General features: G+C 39.5%; 1 protein-coding gene across 1 annotated transcript in view; it reads right to left on the bottom strand.

The window, feature by feature from the left end:
• LOC131693716 (uncharacterized) overlaps positions 1-20,257 on the bottom strand; it is a 657,809-nt gene that overhangs the window by 4,342 nt on the left and 633,210 nt on the right. Inside the window, exon 9 of the mRNA XM_058981797.1 lies at positions 14,652-14,736. Coding sequence (XP_058837780.1) covers positions 14,652-14,736 — 85 coding nt within the window. The remainder of the gene's footprint in view (positions 1-14,651; positions 14,737-20,257) is intronic.

Below are 20,257 nucleotides of genomic sequence, written 5' to 3' on the forward strand. Positions count from 1 at the left end.
GCACTAAATTCAGCTATAAAGTATTTCTGTTATTTAAATATATGCATTATCTACACGTACACCCGTATAAATGTGTACTACATGCCAACCATTGCATCAAACGTTTAAAAACCATTTTCTATATGTTTAGTTCAACAATAGATCAACCATTACCTCGACCATATAAACAATAGGTTGTTAAGAACAGTCACCATTCCAAAATATGCTTTTTTCCATATACATTTTGTCAACATACCATTCAAGAACCATACCTTATGGTGGCATGTATATTTTAGATTTAGTGATGTATAAAATATTAGGGGGAGAAAAAAAATTTCTTCCCTTCCACCTTTCAATTCTATCGATTGATGAAGTTTTATTTCGTTATTCTTCCGAAGAAAGCTTCGTTGACACTATAAGTAGACTGACGCTTTATCCAATCGAGCTATCGCCGTAATATTGTAGGATTTTTTAGCTTGTTAAACTAAAGATTTTTGGAGCAGGGTAAACAGATATACGAATAACAAAGACCACCAGAGCAATATTAAACTCTGGCACAAAAGTAAAATGTAGAAAACAAATCTTCAATATAGAATACACGGAAGGTATTGAAAATGGTAACTAAAATGGTAGTATGGTAGTATGGTAGTATAATAGTTGGATTATAATGGTGAAATATATCAGTAGTATTCTCAATATAGTGAGCATTATATGAATAGTTTGGAAATGGTTTCGAAGATTTCTGGAATGGTATTTATTTATTCAGGCATCACTTGCGATGCGTTTATGCAAATGAAATATTGGTCCCACCTCGAAACTTGCAAACGTCCGCCCGAAACACATGTGTGGCAAAATTCAACTGCTAGGTTTGTTCCCAAGTTTCCAGTGGGTAATTATTTTTCAAGTGGATAGTACTAACTTTACTACTCACATTATTAAATATTTCATTACATATATGTATAGTGGCATCAAAAGGCATTCGTCTAGCTGCTTTATTTTAGAAATAGGCAACTTTAAAGCATGGCACGCAGAAATGAAATAAATTAAAGGTCAAATCGGAAAACAAATACTATTTGGACTCACTGGAAGTTAAACTCACTCCACAGCTAAAAGCCAGTAGAAGAGCATTTGAGCGTGGAATATCAGCATTAGAGAGTTCAAGCGAATGTCGTATAAAAATAATATATTCAAACCTTAACCAACCAGGTTTCTTCGCAATAACTCTGCAATTATCACGTATGATAATAACCGACAACAAATGTAGTACCAGGACATTACTTTTAACGGAGCATTTCACTTGTAGTGCAGTGAAATTCGCAAACAAAATAAGTAAAATGAAAATCCCGTTTCACGTTTCCTAGTTTGCCCCCAGTATCAAACCATTAACAGGAACTTATATCAGTATTCAAGAAATCAACATAATCTCCTTTAAATCGTCAATTGCAGCGACACTACCGTTTGCTAGAAGAAAACTAATAAAAGAGAACACTCCTTCGCAGTGCACTACGTCTATGAAGCGCGCCGTGGTGAATTTATTTGAGAACTCCACACATAATTGAAAGAGCAAGAGAGCGCTGTTTCTCGCACCCAACCACCCCATCGCCTTAAAATTCGTTCATTTAGCTCCGAAACAAAGAGCGTTTTGTTTTTTCTGTGGTCTGTCATCATTGTATGCATAAAACTGGCGCGGCTGTACATCGTTGAAGTGATGCCTGGCGGCAGTCATGGAATATATTGCTTCGGACTGACGGAACGTAGCAACTACTACGAGGTCAGAAAGCAAATTGACTTTTTTTACATTTCTTACAAAAGAAATGTATAGGATTCGCTCAAACTCAAACTTTTTCCGAGGCCCGAGTTTCATATACCAATCGACTCAGCTCGACAAATTGGGACAATGTCTCTGTGTGTGTATGTGTGTGTGTTTGGGTATGTATCTATGTGCACTAATGTCATGTAATTATCTCAGTAACGGCTTAACCGACCTTAACGAAATTAGTTGGCCTAACGCTCCCATTCGACACTATTATTTTTGTTTTTCGATATGTTGTTTACTTTCTGAGATATGGACGACTTTGTTACAACACAAAAGGATTCAAGCAAATAACTTTAGAATAAAGCAATGATGTCGTATAATGTGCACATAATTAGAAAAAGAATAAAAATACCTTTCGAACAAGCTATAGACTGTCAAAATCCGTTCACGATCGGCGGAGATATTAAACATTTTGTAGTGTTGTTCTTCACTTACCGATTTTTACTAACTAAGAATGAGACCGTTATGCACAGCGTATTGCTTTACTGGTGTTCGGGGCAAAACTAAACCGATTTTGCACATCGGGTTAAAACACATCTGTGTGATTCAAGGAATTGGATTCCAAAAACATTTTGTGAATTTACTCAATAATTAATTCCTCAAAATTTAATACGCAAGTTCACTTCAAAGACTTGTGTAAATTCACTTCAAAGTGAAAATTAGTCCAGAGTTGATATATTTTCCCGTTGGATTGGGCAATGCGTTCAGTAGTGAGATAGACGTTGGATGGTATATGAATACACAGATCATTAAGTAATCCACCTAGTAGTGAGAAAATAGATTTCTAATATAATTCATATTCATATTATGCTCGTAGCATCACCCAGAGTAACTGTATTTTTAAATAACAATATTCTAGTGAAAATTTATCTTCCTTTGCAAAATTTATGTTATACTTGTTATGGCATAACAATTACCAGTTGCATTAGCGATAATAAAGATGTAAGGATTCAAAATTGCGCCATATATACAAAAATAATATCACAGCACTAACCATCATTTACCATTCCTCACTTGTCCCCCCCCCCCTATCTCGCTCTCCCTCTCTCTCTCTCTCCCTCTCTCTCTCTCTCTCTCTCTCTCTCTCTCTCTCTCGTGGTAACAGTCACGAATCATATCTATCCCGCTACTTCCATATCAATTTCTAAGATGTGTCATCTTCAACTAATCTGAAGTATACGTTAGTGTCCAAGCTAATTTAATGTTGCGATCTATTTGTGCAGGTTTAAGAAGACAAACCTATTTTTGTCTTCTGTTTCCGTATAGTTGTTTTTATTTTAGTGTTGAACAGAACCACTTGCGGAAACAAACTTAATATTACATTCTACTTGAAAAAGAGAATATTTGTAGTCCTGACAAAATTTGCAAAATATTTGTATTATGAGAAAACTATCACTAAATTATGTTCGAACCCTGCATTCCTCAGAAAATGAGGCGCTATTCCTTCGAAATGTTATGTGAGCAAAGCCGAAAACTCCATCAACTCCAATTTAATTCAATTCTATACTGTGCGTTTGTATATGCTATAATTAAGGAAATCCTTGGGTAATATGGTTGTTTGAAGACGAAAATTTTGAATTTTGACGAACATCCCACGTGTATTTTTTTTTAACTTTTCGCATCTCTACTGAACTGTGAATTAAACATATGTTCAAATATGTCATCTGAAAATTAAGCATACCTGTGTGATATTATTGAAAATGTATATTCATTGTGTTACTATGTTTTAATTGCCGCAAGGTTCTACTGTATCGGTTTTGTTGGCTATTTTCGGCAAATTTGAGACTAAGAGAAACGAAAGCAATGAAATTGAAAGACGGATAGGTATTCTAGAGCGAATCGGTTATAAACTTAGAACGGAAAACTAGAACTAGGCAGGCTCATATGGGCATGATCGAAAGGAAATGTGCAGAATTTGTTTGCCTTCTGCAGAGTAGGAGTTGGGCGTTTCACCCAAGTCTACCGCATGGTCTATGGTAGAACATAACTCATCATGTTTTACCGCCGACGCCGGCAAAAAAATAACGGATCAAAAATATGTACTAATTAGATCCGGGAAAAATGGCGCCCCAAGATCCGAGAATTACAATCAGAGTTTATGCATTGGACAGATTGTTGTGTTGGTCTCACTGAATTTTTGCCATATATATATATTACGGTGTAACTACAACTGACACTGAGTTGTACTGAAAACCCCAATATACATTTTTCATGATCAATGTGACTAAAACATATACAACTTGTAATTTCATGAACGTTTGTGTCTCAAAAGAAGTCCAGGGACACTTTCAATGGCCACTTGCTATTCGATGAATTTATATGCTTATACTGGTAGTTTGAACCATTCCTTTGTCATGGTATTGTTTTGTACAGGACTCATAAACCCATATCTCCAGAACGAGAATTCCGAAATGAAACAATTCGCAAGTGATATGGATGGGTGGAAAAAGACTGCATTGTAATCGACTGAATGTGCGGCTTTTATGCCATCGACAATAATATAATTGCCAACATAGACTAGACACTTGGCACTCTTTTCTATATACTTCAATGCAAGTGAATACTATTTACAGGTATTGCTATACATGAAACGCATTCTCTCTGTCGCTCTCTGTTTAGTGAGCTTGAAAGCACATGTGATCTTATCTCAGTTTACTATTTTCAATTACGCGTTAAAATTCAGGACCTGAAAGCAGAGTTAAAAATAATCGAAGTTTTTTTTTGACGGCTGAAAATGAACCTGTTGCGACTCGCGGTGAATAGAAAAAATATTCATTCAACTATCCATCTTATTCATTCAGTTGAATGTCGTACAATATATTCATTACACTAATTAACTAGGAAAATGTTTTCAAATGCCAATAAAGCATATGAAACAACAATCATCATCGCTTACATTGTGCCAGGGCCTACTTTGAAGCGTTTGATTCGTTGCTGAACGGTCGCTTCGTGTAATAATCAGAGACGAATGAAAATATGCGTGGATGAATGGGTGGTTTGTTCGTTTGACGTTTTCAGCTGCGTCACTGAATATTGAAAATGAATGCGCCTGAATATGATCAATTTTCATTCAATGAATTTGAGTATTTTTAACTCTGCCTGAAAGTTCTATTCTGTACAAAAATCCGTAAGCAAAAAGACATCCTTTAATTCCAAAACAATTTCTTGATTTCTAGATTTCCTGATGACTAATAAAGGCCCATCAATAAAGTAGATACACCAGCTAATCTTAAAAGCGCCACAAAGAAAAGAAAAACGAAAACGTGCAAAGAATAATGTGATTTTCACAAACATTTCAGAATATTCTGAAACAATGCTTCTGGAATTCGTACAATTCGATTCATTTATTTACTTCATTTAAATAACTTTCTTTAAAATTTATTCTATATTCTCATTTTTTCCAGTTCATTCATTTCATGAATTATATTCGTTTTGTTGATTTTTTTAAATTTTAAATATTTGACTAATTTTAAATATATGATCATTTCATTTTAATGGTTTTTTATATAACATTCCTTTTATTCATTTTGTTAACGTTTTCATAGAGCTATAACTTTGGGGTTAGACAAGATTTTCTCACAAAACAAGTACAAGTAATAACTGTGACTATTACCGTCTATTTGAGCGCTAATAGTTTCAAGAAATATCCGTAGAACTGAAGTTATTGCAATTGTTCTGACTGGATTCCACTGGAGCAGTGCTGCCGAAGACATTTTCAGTTATCGATGAAAAATTATATTTTGACGTTGTCTTCAAATATTTATGAAAACTGATAAATCTTATCAATTTAGACTGCTTTGGGCTAAAAAGGTAGCCCCAATTGAACAATTAAAAACTTTGCAGGAGATGTGTATTATGGATCGGTATGTAAAAATTGAGCAGCTTCTAACACTGCTAGAGAAGCACCTATCTTGATCAAAACAGGTTTTCATATTTCTTTACTCTAACATTTTTAAGAAAAACGGTTTTGGAACCCTATATGTGCTAGAAATGAGGTGTTAAAGGGTTAATTTTATCCATATTATTCATATTATTTGTCTTATTAATGCAATTAATATTTATTTTGGTTTTATTCATATTATTTGTTTCATTTATTTTAATCATTTTATTAAATTGTTTATATTTTCAAGTTCATATATTTTATTCAATTTCATCATTTTATTAATTCGGTTTAGTCAGTTTTGTTTGTTATTGGATGGCAGTTTTTTAGCTTGAAACAATTTAATTTACTCTCTTAATTTTATATTTTTTTTAAATATTGTCTAATTTACATTTAAGCTAATTTGATTTATTTACTTTATTCATTTGATTTATATAAATCATTCTACCCATTTTATGAATAACTTTTTGTTAAATTTATTTGATTTATTATTACTCTATGATTAATTCAGTTTGATCGAAGTGTTATTCGTGCAGGACTCGGAACTGTGCTGATCTCACATCTAGTTGCTTGTCAACTTCGCGTGAGTTCGGCAAACAAATGAATGATGCAACAGTGATATGTGTAAGAAATGTCTCATTTCACTGATAGTTGGCTCGCTGTTTGGTTGTATTGTTCGGACCAATCAGCGCTGATAATTACCACTTTCACAAAATACATTTTTTGTTATTTATGGTAATCGTAAATTGTACGGAATCAATTACAATATACGTGCACATATTTCCGTTCAGATAGTAAAAAAATATAGCGATTTCGATCAGTACAACAGTAGTTATTCGCATTTGAAAACTGGGAAAATATCTGAGCAGAAGCTTTGAAACGGGACTCCTATATTGAAACGCTGGAAGTATTCTACTTCAAAAAAAGTCGTCAATTCGCCTCCATCCACAAACAGTGAAGTTTAGTCAAGTTCAGCTGGGATTGTGGGTGGTTTGATTCATGCATATACACATAACAAAATATGTAGTATTTTACTATAAAATCACTACGTCAAATCACACTACTCTCACGATAGTTTTGCTACTAACACATAACACAACAGGAGAAATTACCTACTTCTTCTTCTTTTTCTAGTTCTGGTTATTTTTCGTCGGCCCATTTCCGCTACGAGGGCAAACACCGACGCCAGAGAGGTGACGTCTCCCACTATCTGGACTAGATATTGACCCATAAACTCATGGGCCGGGGACCAACGGCTTTACTTCCCTTCCGAGGGAAGGCGTGACCTCAGATTTTTCTCACCTCAGAAAAATCTCAACGACCTCGACTGGGAGTCAATCGAGTCCAACTGGGGTGAGTGGCGGTCACGATTACCACCCAACCATCGGCGCCGTCAAACGACCTACTAAGTGATTAACTTCGATTTTCTGTTAGATATAAAAAATTGTTCCCAAAATCGTGAATAAAGTGCCATGAATTCTGGAACAATCACGGTTTTACGTTACGAAAACAGGACCATGACCAAAAATCATGGCTTTTATAATTATGTTCAATTTCCCTTCAGTAACACCCGCATAACGCTTTCATTTGTGGAAATATTTGATTTCGTTTTGTGAACTTCAGTCACGGTTTCCGTCAAGAACTAGTTCACAACTTTATGAACATTATTCATATAGGAACAATAGTTCACAACATCGAAATACTCTGGTTATTTTTTGTGAACTATTTCACGAAATCGGAATTTTATTCATGAGCCCATTCAATTCTCGTGAACTAATTCATGATCCCTAATATATTAGTCCCAATCCAATATCCGTGCTCGTGAAATGGTTCACAAAATCATCAAATATTATTCATGCATTCGTGAACTGGTTCATGATTCCTAATATATTAGTTACGATTCAATATCCGTGCTCGTAAAATAGTTCACGACATCATGAAATATTATTCAAGTATTCGTGAACCGGTTCATGACACCTAGTTTAATAGTCACAACTTATCATTCGTTTTCGTGAAAAAGTTCACGAAATCCTAAAATATTCATGTATTCGTGAACTGGTTCATGGTTCCTAGTACATGATTTACGAACTATATAGTATCTATTTGCGTGCATGTGATATTTAGAAGATATCCACAATAATTTACAATTTCATGCAACATGACAATGAAATCTTTACATGAACTCTATCACAAAAGTTGGAGTATTATTCGTGCAATCATTTCTGTTCCATGCACTTTTTAATGAAATACCCAGTTGCTAGCGACCAGTAATAGGTACGAGCAGTAGATATAAAAAAATATTAGAACCTCGTACATCGTTATTCATTTGATAAGATTCATTGTGATGTGCGGACAGAAAACGAAAACTGCACTGAGAACCTCAAATAATGTGCGTGATATAGTTCACAAAACCAGATATCGCGAATAAGTCTTATTTTAATGATCCAGTTCATATTGTCACGTTATTCCGAGTAAAAAAACCATTAGTAACAAAAAATAATAGATCACGATAAGGCGAAGAGAATTTACGAATACTATGATAAAACCACTGATATCATGAACATTCGTTACATTACTCTTTGAAAGTAAGCTCTAAAATAAAATATCATTATAACATGAACAGAAATTACGAAAATCGTGACTAAGATCCCGAAATCATGAACACAAATCACACAACTAGTGACAAAAATATCTAAAATCGTGACCATGATCCTGAAATCATGAACATGAATTTCTCTATTCATGACTAAAATATCACGATAACAGGAACAGAAGTTAAAAAAATCGCGACTAAGATCCTGAAATTATGAGCACAAATTACACAACTCGTGACAAAAATATTCAAAATCGTGACAAAGATCATGAACTCATGAACATGAATCACTCTACTTATGACTAAAATATCACGATAACGTGAATGAAAATTACGAACATCGCGACTAAAATCTTGAAATAATGAACTTCAATCCCGCCAACGTCATGAGAATTCACAAGAATCGCGAATAAGCTCTTGAAATCATGAATAACGTTTGACTGTCGACTGTGTATTCACAAATCATGAACAAGAATCACAACAAAAACTAAACAACAACATTAACCCAACCAAACATTCTAATGTAACGCCATGTATATATTCGGGACGAACTGGTTTTTAGAAAATACAAATAGTTTTATGAATACGAAGTTTATTATTCATAATTTCAGGAACTTTGTCACGTTTTTCGTAAATCGTTCAGTTCATGAAATCATGTTCATGAATTTATGAACGGATTTTTTTCCGTGTACTGTATTTCCCTGCAAAACTTTGAAAAATATTGGACGAACACAGTGCTGCCAATGCTTTTAACTTTTCTTTTAACCTTTCATTAAATACTCGAATCTGCCAATTTTGCAGGTGTGTGGTCAGAATGAATTCTATTTTGCTTTCGACATTCGCTCTTCAAAATGGCATCCAAACAAGATCGCAAAAATCCGTACGTTAAAAGTAATAAAATTAACTGTCACCATCGTAATAAAAGTGTTCAGGGAACGTTTGTAGATAACTAGGCAGTCTGGATCTAGTGATAATTGCAAGCCAGAAGCAGCAGCGACGACGCAACGCATCTTTTCAATGAGTTATGTTGCAGAAACTACTAGTCAACAAACGGTTTTACTCGGAAGCACCCTCTGAACTAAAATACCCGATTTAGACCGGAGATATGTCTTATTGTAGCTCGAGAGACTTAAAATGACCAAGTTTATTTACAGCTTTTTTGGGATCGGCGACGCAAGTGGAATTTGTGGGTCAAGGCGGACAGGTTCAACAGTGGATCTACGTCGGCTGCGAGGAATAAAAACGAACGGACACGAAAAACTATCCGCGAAAAGAATAGACACGTTTTATTAAGGTATATCGAACATACGTAGGTACCCACTGAGACGTCCAAAAAATTGTCTCAATATCGTTCAACACGGGTCCAACGATGGACGTTTATTGAACGGTTATTTGGACGTAGTCCAAATTGGTCCAACGGACGTCCTTTATTGGACGGTTTTTTTCATCGTGACGAATGAAAAAAATTTTAAAGTCACGTAAATAAAAAAAACAAAACAAACAATTGGACGGTTTTGAAACCAACCGTTCTTAGAAGGTAGGATAAGATTACTCTTCCGATGCGCGCCAGGGTTGCCGGTAGTACTGAGAAACATGTGTAGTTACCAAGATGTATATAGTGACGAGGGGTGCAGCGCTGTAATTCTCTATCACTCCTCCTCAGCGGTGTCCCCTCTGATCCCATGAAGACCGATTAATGTTACAAAACCCTTGTGCTTCACATTCCCCAAAGGTTTGGTGAAAACCTCCGCTCGCATCACATCGGTCGGACAGTACTGAAGCTTGATTACTTCTCGTTCGCAAAGGTCACGTATGAGGCATTCCCTTCGTGTTGATGTGCTTGGACCGTCTGGTGGTCTTTTCAGATTGTACGAAGGCTAGACAACCTTGATTGTCTTCGTGTATAACGGTGGCCTGTTCCTGCTTCTCGCCCAAATCCTATAGCAAATGCCGCATCCACAGCACTTCTTGACACGTCTCCCCAAGTGCCACGTATTCGTGGACGAGACGCTCACACAGTCCTGGAGCCTGCTTGCCCACGAGACAGCTCCTCAGAAGAAGACAACAAACCCAGTGGTCGACTTTCGCGTTCCTGGATCTCCTGCCCAGTCCGAGTCAGCAAATGCTTCCAGATTTCCTTTTTTTGATCCGCCTAGTCTTAATTTCCAATTAGCTGTACATTTCAAATAACGGAGCACCCGCTTCGCTGCTGTCCACTCTCTCTCCGTTGGGCCACTAAACTTTCGTCCCAAAATCGCGGCACTGGCAGAAATATCGGGCCTTGAGCAAACAGATATGTACATGACGGCACCGCCGAGACTACGATACATAGTGATGTCATTCATCGTTTCATTCTTGCTCGTGTCCTTAAGATAGCCGTGGTCCATTGGTGTTCATGCTCCTTTGGTATCTTTCATGTCTAGGGTTACCAAATGGACTGAGAGAAAATTAAGGACAGCCAGGGCCGGCGGAAAGCGTGGGTAGTATGGGTAGTACTAACCACTCGAAAATAACCGAGTGGGTAATTACCCACTCGAAATTTTTAACCATTTCAAAAAATTTAGATGTGCAACGCATGTATCTCGCACTACACACATTTGAAAACATCGATGTACCACAATTCCATTTGCTCAAACGAACGTGATTTATTGTGAATGTAATGTCAGCGTGTGCATTGCGAAAAGGGAAAAAATCCTTACTAATGGACCCCTCACCCTATGCTTTCTACCCACTCGAGCGTAAAGTGTTTCGCCGCCCCTGAGGACAGCCCTGCCAAATCTATTCGGAATTGGTGCCTGAATCAGTTGTCACTTGAGCCAGAAGTCTGAAAAAGTCGGGATTCTGGCTTATCTTCCAGCAGTTGAACTGGAACGTTGAATCTTGATCGAGACAAATTGGAATGGTGTAGTGTCAATATTGAGCGAAGATAATCACTTTGGCCAAACCATATATCGTGCTATTAAACAAATTTTGGTTGCTTCTGAGTAAAAGAAATTTTGGTTGGAATGAGTCGCAGAGAATATGCATTAACAAAAACAATCATTGGAAGTATTTGAAATTGACAATTGAAATTGATTCTCTTGGAATAAAGTTGATCTGAATAATTTAATACAGGGTGATTCATCATGACGATTTGAAAAATGGAGTAAATCGCTAAATGTTTATTTGTCAATCGAAAGAACATTTTTTGCCATTTATTGTTTGAAAACAATTTATTTTAAATGTTGACCATGTTGGCACTTGAGGTAATCCATTCGACTGGTCCAATTTTTGATGACGGATTCGAGTATTTCTGGCTAGGTTCATCCGGCTGGATGTTGTTTGCTCGAATCAAAACTTGTCGAAAGTAAACAAAGTTCATTTCATATCGTCAACCTGGCGCCCAGGTGGTGAAATCAACGGGGTGCTGGAGCGTTGCCAAAAAAAATTTATTTCCAGATTAAATTTTACAAACTTCCCAGTTTAACTCAGCCGGAATGCTGGCTGGATCTAATTCGGATTCCGGCTCCGGTGACACAACCGATTCAAGTTAGAATGTTTAAGGGGTACCATTTCGATGCGGCTTAGCCGCATAACCGAGGCCCGGGCGAGGTGGCCACCGATCCGCCGTCGGAAGCAAGCGAACCTGTGATCCACTCGTTTGCCCGGCTTACTCAAACATAGGGGCTATCCCTAGTTTAAGTCCGACTGAGCGGTAGCGAAGTCGGACAGCACGCGCAAAAGCGATGTGGCGTAGCCACATTGGGTGCTGGACACAAAATAAAATTGGCAACGCTAGCAAAAGGTAAACACAAATGAACACTCCGGATGAACCTATCGTCAATTGACATTTCGACGAGTTTTGATTCGAGCCAATAATATGGGCCCGTTCATCCAGAATGTTCATTTGTCTTTACATTTTGCTAGCGTTGCCAATTTTATTTTGTGTCCACCACCCAATGTGGCTACGCCACATCGCTTTTGCGCGTGCTGTCCGACTTCGCTACCGCTCAGTCGGACTTAAACTAGGGATAGCCCCTATGTTTGAGTAAGCCGGGCAAACGAGTGGATCACAGGTAGGCTTGCTTCCGACGACGGGTCGGTGGCCACCTCGCCCGACGGATCCTCAGCCGTAAAGTCGTCAAATTTAGCAGGCAATTTGTTGCGGGTTTTACGGGTAGCACGGTTACTTGGCTCGTCGTGGTTTTGCCTTGAGCTCTTGCTTAATATCAAGAGGATCAACCAGAAAGGGAGTGGAACTCGACTCGAAGAATTGCTCGCACTCACTTCGATCACCATTGCCTGGATTTGTGGGATCATCGGATGCTTCATCTTCTCCCTCTGTGTCACAATCGTCTAGCAATCCAACCACCGGCTTATAAAAAAAATAAAAATGAAATTTGCTAAAAAATTGAAATAGAGAGGAACGTATTACCACAGAGAACAGACTAAGCTAGAACAAATTTTCCGGAAAAACCTGTGTAAACATTTAAATGAAAATACGTTGAAAATCACTATCGCATACAGGTTCGCATGCGTGAATCACCATTGTATCCAAGTTTTCACACAAGTCCCATATAGCAATTGCTGGCCGATCGAAGCGCCAACCAGTGGCAGGTTGCTACTTGCTGTTGTCATTTCAAAGCGACAGTTTTATTTCTTACACAAGTTCAAAACTTTACTTGTATTACTCTCTTCTCTGTTCTTGTATGTCAGTTCTCAGTGATATCTCGAGTACTTTTTCAAATGGACGTAAGTAACATTGAGAGCCTCTCTTTGTTTACTTTCTCTTTCGTTTATTACGACGTCATTACAACACTTTGTACTAATTTTCCAGTACATATCGAAAGCCGACGGTTTTTACTACAATATTATACAAAGAGTAGAGTAGTAAATGTTGAAATGGCCGAGTAATGAACAGAAGAGAAAGACCTCAAAGAGAATCTCTCATTGTTACTTACGTCCATTTGAAAAAGTACTCGAGATATTACCAAATGACGTTTGTCATTGTAATCAGTTTCGACAAGTTCAACAAGCTGTAAGGGCATTTGCACACTCGTGCGTAACCAGGTAACGCTTTCGGTGTCACTCAAAGTTGTTTAGAAAATCAAAACATTTGGTTTTTTCGTTTCTGTTGTTATATTTCTTTGTCATCAACCTTATTTTTTATTTTCAAGCAAACAATTCTCAAACATTTTCAGATCATCTGATTGGTTCACATTGTACGCTAAGAGAACACGAAACTACAATAGATTATTTTGATCACGCCGCTCTCATTCGCCTTTTAAGGGTCGAAAAGCAACCAGATCAATCGATTAGTAATCGCCGACTCGCTCAATTCACTTCACCAGAAAGAGGAGACCAATAAAATAAAGGAGTTTATCTATTTCGAGTTCCCCCGCAGCAGCTACAAGGAATTCTGTGAAAATTATTTATCAAAAATTGCCATCGAAACAAATATTTTCCCATTTTCCGCCAACAGCCTCTCCAAACCCATTGAACTGATAACCTTCGGAAGGGAACAGTAGAATTCCGCCCTGGCTCAGAATGGACCAAACTTATCTGGATTATTGTTACGTTCCCTATCATCGGTCGTTGAAGTGTACTACTGACTGTTGACTATGTTGTAGCCGTGTGGGAAGCGGCCAAAGAAGCAAAAAAAAACTAAAATCGCTGATATCACACAACTTTCAGCATGTCGTCTGCTGCTACGAGCTAGGATACGAAGGCGAATGGGAAAACAATTGCCGGCGAATGAAAAAAAAATCGAGTTGTAATCTAAATTTAATTAAATGGGAACCTGGAAGATGGAAGGCCTCCCGCTGCGATGGTCACATTTTTATTCCCTTCTCTATTCGCATTGCGCCCGATTTTATTGAAGAATGCGTTTGTTGTTGGTGGCGAAACAAATTCTTTAACCCCATTCAATTTTCGAACCTCCGATCGACTCGACGCTATGGCGACGGGGCCGTTGATAAACCGAACAAATATGCAGCCTTGTAAGCACGGAGAAGAAGCGCCTACGGTTTGCGATTTCGTTTCGTTTTGACCCATCGGTGCCCTTTTTCGGGGAGGAATCCGGATTAGACTATGAACAATGAGAGGCTAGCTATCCGTTCAAGCAACGCAAAAGTTACGACGGCATCGGGCCGGATGGGATGACCTTCGACGAGTCTAGGGTGGAGGGCGGCTGGTAAAGCATAACCGCAGTAGCACGCAGCCGCAGTTGGCTCGAAAGTGTGCTCTACAGTCTCGCGGACAAAAGAATCTGCCTCGTTGGTGGCTGGCCATTAGGTGCGTACATAATTAATAGCTTTTATTCGACTAACCTAGTACTACACTAATAATAATAATAATAATAATAATAGCATAATAATGGAGGGGAAGCAAGCATAGAAACTTACCATACTTCTTATTATCTTTGCCTTTGTCTGATTTTCCTCGTGGCAGCTTGACGCGATTCTCGTCCTCGATGTCATCGTAGTCCGGCTGTGGAAGTAGAAAAAAAAGAACATTTAACGCGGAAGGTTAGAATAAATTTGTGCATTTTAGTTGTGCTTGACAAATTTGGCGAAGCCGATTGTGAGCGAGGCAGGGGTGCAAGGCGTCAAATTCATGTGTGAACAGTTTTTATTAGGACATTTGATTGCCTGGTCTACAAAAGGTCTGCTAGTTTATGATGAATGAGACAATTGGAGTTTATACTTCCAGTGCCACGCGCTACAGAACGGATTTTAGACAACGAACGAAGTGGGATGTGTTTTTTCGATCAAATGAAAAGAGTCAAACAATCCAAAAAAGTATTATTTGGACAATAAAAAAGTATTGAAAGAGAATACTGTCGATAAAAGCAAGTCAATAAAACAATATTTAAAATGATAAAAGATCAGCGAAACAAAGTTGATACACCCAGGTTTTTTTTTACGCGGAGGATACGTACCGTGTAAAAAAAACCGCGTAAAAACCGCGTTTATTGGAAAACCCGCGTAAAAAAAACCGTGTTGATTGGAAAATCCGCGTAAAAAAACCGCGTTAATTCGAAAATCCGCGCAAAAAAAAAAACTCAGCAAAAGACTTAGAATATTTTTGGAAGTTTTTTTTTGCGCGGATTTCGCAATTAACACGGGATTTGCAAAAAATATTCTAAGTCCTTTTGAATGCAAAAGACTTTTCGGAAAGATGGAAGAGACGGTGTTGCAATTACAACTAAATCGACGGTTTCCGAATTTATAACCTCACTTTATTCCTGTCGCAGATGGTTAAAAATTTCCTGCGTTTGTATATAATTTTCATTAGGTATACATAATAGTTCATTGTAGTTTTAGTTAATATAAGTTACTTACGTTTAGTGTCTGATTTAGCTTGTAGTATAAGCAACTATAGTAGCATGGGCAATTTTCTTTGCCGCACGTGGAAAATTCTATAATTAGGTTATATTTAGTTTACAATATTTCAACGACATTTAATTCATTTACCTTTTGTTTTAGTTTCAATCAATTAGCTTTAAGTAGTATTAGATTGCTAGATCTAAGTACAATTTAGGTTAAGCTATTTTAAGGAAGAAATTTAGCATGTAATTTTAATTACTGTAGGCCTATCAGATCAAATCTCACCTTTAGTGTCTCACTTCTATTCTGTGACAATTCATTTGCATGGTAAAGGTAGGCTTCTTATAATTAGGTAATTTATTGTTAGCATGTTGGCACTGAACCAAATCATGGTCTGCTTCTCGAGCCAAGGTGATAGATGGAGGTTCGGCGCATGAGAGTCGCGACACTCCCCCTCAGTGCGTCGCGATTATTAATCCGACGTGCTATTGATTGAACCGACATCTAGTACAGCGAGTTTGACCGCAGGTCTCTCGAATACCCCAGTCGAAGTCTGCACGGTAGCTCGACGAACTTGTCCATCCTTGGACATGCTGACATCAATGACGCGCCCTTTCGGCCAGCAGTTCCTGGGAAAATCGTTATCAACGATCACTACGATGTCCCCCACAGCTATTGGTTTTACTGGTTGAAACCATTTGGTTCTTCGAGTAAGCGTCGGAAGGTATTCTGCAACCCAACGTTTCCAAAATTCATTGGCATAGACTTGTGACATCTTCCACGTTCGGTTTAGTGCGGCACCGCTATCGTCAAACGCGATCGGTGGCTTTGAGCCGTTAGATGAGCCTAATAGTAAGTGGTTAGGTGTCAGCGGGTCTGATATTTCCTCTTCCAGCGGCAACTCAGTAAGCGGTCTAGAGTTAATTATCATTTCAATTTCAGCGAGCATATTTCGAAGCAGTTCGTCGGTTGGCAGGCGCTTCTGCTTAATTTCATCTAGAGCCTTTTTAACTGACTGAATTAGTCTCTCCCAGCAGCCTCCGAAATGCGGCGATGCAGGTGGATTAAACGACCACTTCGTATCTACGCTAACGAAATGCTTCATCAGTTTCTCTTGGTCGATATTTTTCAAGGCTTCTTTCAGAACCCGACTCGCGCCAATGAAATTTGTTCCCCGGTCGCTTATAATTTCAATTGGCATACCTCTCCTGGCGATGAAATTTCGCAGTGCAAGAATGCATGAGTCTGTCGTAAGCGAGTGAGCTAACTCTAAATGTATGGCTCGCGTGGTCATGCAGGTTATCAGAACCCCCCAACGTTTTTCGACCCTACGGCCAAGGACGACTTGCATAGGCCCGAAATAATCTATTCCGATATACGAGAAAGGCCGAGAGAAGGCCTTAAGACGCATGGGCGGAAGGTTGCCCATTATTGGAGGCTGAGGCAGAGCATCTTTTATTTTACAGTGCTGGCAGCTACGACGGACTCGGCGATATACGGATCGAAGACTTGGCACGTAATATTTAGTGCGAACCTCGTTCAGAGCAGTTTGGTGATTTTGGTGCAGATAGCGTTCGTGGATACTTGCAATTATAAGATCGGTAACGTGATGCTTTTTTGGGAGCAAGATTGGGTGCTTTGTTGTTTCGTCTACATATTCGCACGCGTCTATGCGACCGAGCATCCGAAGAATACCATTCGTATCGAGAACTGGATTGAGTTTATACAGTGAGCTACATTTTGGTAGTGTACGTCGTTTTTTTCCGCTTTGCGTTTTAGCTCCTCCTAATATCTGTAGTTCCTCGGCGAAACTCGTAGATTGGACGAGTTTATAGATCACAATCTCAGCAGTTATAAATTCATCCTTAGTCAACGGACCACACACCGGTGCTTGTTTTAGTAACCTGGAACGGATGTTTCGCGGAAAGCGACAGACGAATGCTATGCGCCGTACCAAACGAATCCAGCTCGAAAAGTCTTCAAACTTAATCGACGGTTCTCGAGTGAGATGATGAAGCGAGTGCGCACGAAGTTCTTCCGATGTCGTGCCGAAGTTTTGGTTTGACAATGGAAACTCTTGTGTCAATTTCCACAGAAAATCTGGAGCATGAAACCAACGGCTGGACGGCTCAAGGCTTGGCACCTTCCGCTATTTCGTGGCCTCGTCGGCGACATTTTGATTAGTCGATATCCAGTTCCATTCCGAGACATCCGTTGAGTCCAGCAATTCACTGACCCTGAACGCCACGAACTGACTATACCGACGATGGTCAGAATTGAGCCAGCAAATCACATCCCGTGAGTCTGTCCAGAAAAATCTCTGGGACGGTTTTAGCTTATGCGACTCAACGATACTGTTAGCCAGACGAGCACCTAGCACTGCAGCCTGCAATTCGAGCTTCGGTATTGAGACGAAACGTAATGGGGCCACACGAGTTTTCGATCCGATCAGGGCACATTCAACGCGATCACCTTCTTTGAATCTGAAATATGCAACAGCAGCGAAACCGTTTTCCGATGCATCGACGAATACATGGAGTTGAATTACCGTCGTGTCGCTGGCTGATGTAATCGTTCGATAGCATCTTGGAACATTGACACGCTCGACCAGCGGTAACACATCAAGCCACGTCTGCCACTTCTTCCATTGCTCCTCTCTTATGGGTTCGTCCCAGGCTATACCTGAACGCCATATTTCCTGGAGTAGGGTTTTTAGATACATCAGAAAATTTCCGATCAACCCTAGCGGATCATAAACCATCATAAGCGTTCTTAGTACCTGCCTTTTCGTTGGAATTGCCTTTCCCGAGAGTAGTTCTCTGTCAATCCTCGGAGATACCTTGAACGTAAACGAATCCGTAGTTGTGCACCACCACATGCCTAAGATTTTCTCCGTCGCTAGTTCGTTGCCGATATTCAAACTCTTCTCCGTGTTTAGTCCGGCATTCAGTGCTTCGATTACATGCTGTGAGTTCGACAGCCAGTGTCGAATCTCAAACCCAGCCTGAGCGTGGATGAAGCGTACGTCCTTAGCTAGTTTGATTGCTTCCTCCTCTGATTCCACACTGGACAGCATGTCGTCCACGTAGTGCTCGTCAACAATGGCTTCGACCGCTCTGGGGAACTGATTTTCAAACTGTTGTGCGTTGTGGTTTTTCACAAACTGAGCACAACTGGGCGAACAAGTAGCGCCAAAGGTCATTACTTTCATGATAAATACGTCGGGATCGCGGCTTGAATCACCGTCGCGCCAAAGAAACCTTTGACATTGTTGGTCTGTTTCGTTGACCATCACTTGATGGAACATTTCTCTGATGTCCCCTGTTATGGCAACACGGAATTCTCGGAACTTATGCAGGACTGACAGTAAGGAGGCTAACTGGTCTGGACCGGTCAAAAGAAGAGAGTTCAGTGATATTCCAGCGACGGAGGCAGCCGCGTCCCAAACTATCCGGAGTTTGTGTGGCTTGTTTGGATTCTGAACAGGAAATATCGGTAGGTACCAGCATCGTTGAGGCTTTGCTGCAGCTTCCACAGGAGTAAGCCGCCTGATATAGCCCTTTTGCTCATATTCGTGGATGTGCCTCTTCAATGATTCAAGGAGATTTGGGTCTTTCTGCATTCGTTTCTCTAGACAAACCAGTCGCTTGAGCGCCATCGTTCTGCTCTCCGGTAGTTTCACGTTGTCGTATTTCCATAAAAGCCCTGTCTCGTATCTGTCGCCTTTTACCTGAGTGAGTGATGTCAGCAATTTGTTAGCTCTTTCTCCATCCTTGGATAGCATTAGCTTAGTCGTATCTGCCACACCCATACTGTCAAGCGAAAAGTATTCCTTGAGGGACATTTGTAGATTCGCGTCCACTTCTTTACTACATGGACATATGTGGAAGCTATGGTGTGCCGCATTTTCCGGTGCCGACAAACTAGGTGTAAATGAGCATGGCCCATACACAAGCCAACCAAGACGTGTTTTAGTCGCAGTGGGTTCGTCTACATCTCCTTCGTGACTATCAATGGCATGGCCCAAGCGGCAATTATCGATCCCTATCAGGATCCTGGGAGAAACGTTGCTATATGACTCAATCTTCAGCCCTTGCAAATGACTATACCTACGAGCCATGTCATCAAACGACACAGATTGGCGTGGTAATGCGAGATGGCCAACAGTATGTACTTTAGGTAGTAAATATGTTTTGCTCTCGCTATTGATTCCTGAGATTTCCAACGAAAGTTTCACTGAATCCTTCTCCTCGCGATGCTGGTTCGATGTCCAGTTGAGACATAAAGATTGTGGTTCACCATCCATACGTAGCTCTTTCAAGAGGCTATGCTCCATCAACGTTGCTGAGGACCCGTCATCCAAGAAGGCATACGTTCTCACCGACGTGCCACGACCGTGAATAATTACAGGAACATAACGGAATAAGACTCTTCCAACGCTACCAATATGTGTATTCTGAGTAATAGTTGCCTGTCTCTCGGAATATTGTGTCTGCGCTATCTTAGGTTGATATCTGGTATCGTCATGCAGTAATTCGTTGTGCATATAGGAGCACCCGTTTCTGCCACACGATTTTTTCACCTCACACGTTCCGAAATGCTTTTTCAAACATTTTCGACAAAGCTTTTGTTGCTTCAATATCATCCATCGATCGTCCGTCGTAAGAGCCAGAAATTTCTTG

This window comes from Topomyia yanbarensis, chromosome 3 (genome assembly GCF_030247195.1).
Source record: "Topomyia yanbarensis strain Yona2022 chromosome 3, ASM3024719v1, whole genome shotgun sequence".
NCBI classification, from domain to species: Eukaryota; Metazoa; Arthropoda; class Insecta; order Diptera; family Culicidae; genus Topomyia; species Topomyia yanbarensis.